General features: G+C 40.6%; 1 protein-coding gene across 1 annotated transcript; it reads right to left on the bottom strand.

The window, feature by feature from the left end:
- Nucleotides 1–439: 439 nt before the first annotated feature.
- Nucleotides 440–1,473, bottom strand: LOC133330348 (ankyrin repeat domain-containing protein 54-like). Its single transcript, XM_061538811.1, has one exon. The coding sequence runs from the start codon at nucleotides 1,403–1,405 to the stop codon at nucleotides 449–451; it is 957 nt and encodes a 318-aa protein (XP_061394795.1). The 5' UTR covers nucleotides 1,406–1,473; the 3' UTR covers nucleotides 440–448.
- Nucleotides 1,474–1,707: the final 234 nt, after the last annotated feature.

Below are 1,707 nucleotides of genomic sequence, written 5' to 3' on the forward strand. Positions count from 1 at the left end.
CGGGCCATTCCCAATTCTGTTTATTCATTGGTTAAAAGATTTTCCATCTTCATTCCTTGGTTTTCTATCGACATTTTCAGAAAAGAACCTTCGACTACAGTCAATTAGTTACAACGACAACTATTAAAGCTCTTAAATGTGGCAACAATCTCACTTCACATCTAATGAAAGGCTTAACATCACGACTATATCCACATTAACTATATACTGTTTAAATAGTATGCATCCATTTTAAGGACTATTCCCTACATTCAAAATTATATAATAGAATATATTTATGTATAAAACCTAAAATACTTACAATTATGACAATTTGCGAGTATCAATTATCTATCAGCATCTTTTCATCCGTCCATCTTCCATTACATCCATTAATGCTCTATATGTATTGGTTTTCTACTACCCGCAAATATCTATTTACTTTATTTTTCAATTCAACATTTACTCTCTATTTGTTTATTGACAGACTTTCGATACTGGCCAATAATTCATCAGCCGTCTGAGAAACAACCTGTTCTTGATCATCGCGGGTGCTCAGGTCTTGCAGGCGTTTCTCCAGATTTGAGAGATCTTCTAATTCGCGTTGTTGCTTCGCCATATATCTTAAGATGAGGGCCGTCAACATGCACATATCTTCGAGAATTTTACTGGTTTCCGGTGTTGGATTCTCATAGCGTGTACGAAGTAACCGTAATTTGGCCTCGGCCAATTCTAATGGCGTTTTGCCACTACGATCATACATATGAACACTGGCGCCACCCTGCAGTAGAACACGTACCACCACATTAAAATTATTTGAACTTGCAGATATAACAGCCAAATGGAGTGGAGTGTTGCCCAGAGAATCTACCACATTGGGGTTGGCCCCGAATTTCAATAATTGTTGGACTATTTGTATGTAACCACGGCAGGCGGCCAAATGTAACGGACTGCGTTTGTATTCGTCCGCCGCATTTGGCTGTGCACCAGCCTCCAGTACCTTTGTCAGGAGTTCTATGTTATTGGTACAGGCGGCGTAGCGCAGTTTCCGTCCAGCAGATTCGGCAAAAATATTATTATAGCTGAAGCGCAGTTTGCTCTTGATACAAGTACGGGGACGCATTTTGAAATTGTGACTGCTGGAGGGCAGGGTGCTGGGATGGATAATGCTGGACATATAGTCGGGAGACTGCGACGACGATGAGTTCAGCGGCAGTGGCGGCAAGGTAGGAAATGCAAAATGCTCTTCCGAATTCAAATGGAATGCATTGGGATTGATGGTGGGCCACTCATGTGTATTCGGTGACGATGTTGGTGTGGGCGGCATTATTGGCGGTGGCGGTGTTATCATAATACTCGCACTGGCTGTAACTCCATCATTGCTATCATTACTTGTGTCAACACCTGAGTCATTTGCTGCTGCCATGCCGTGGTCGGCCTCGTCAATAGATTGTGCTGGATTACGGTATTCCTTAATCTTGGACGTTTCGATTTTGTCCTACCGCTCGGCGATTGATTGTTTTTATTTTTATGTGGGGAATAAGAAAAATACCAATCCAAAAAAAACTTTTTCGACCCTCGATGAAAGAAAATTTGATTTGTTTTGTGTATTTTGTGTTTTCTTCTCTTCTTCGCTTCCTTGTTTTTTCTATTTATTCATTTTGTTTTTCTCAGCATTCGCAGTCGACAATCGACTGAAAAACAATCAGAATCGATAACATTTGTTTT

This window comes from Musca vetustissima, unplaced genomic scaffold, assembly GCF_032173495.1.
Source record: "Musca vetustissima isolate MV318-11 ecotype Yass unplaced genomic scaffold, APGP_CSIRO_Mvet_v1 utg15409, whole genome shotgun sequence".
In the NCBI taxonomy this organism is placed as follows: Eukaryota; Metazoa; Arthropoda; class Insecta; order Diptera; family Muscidae; genus Musca; species Musca vetustissima.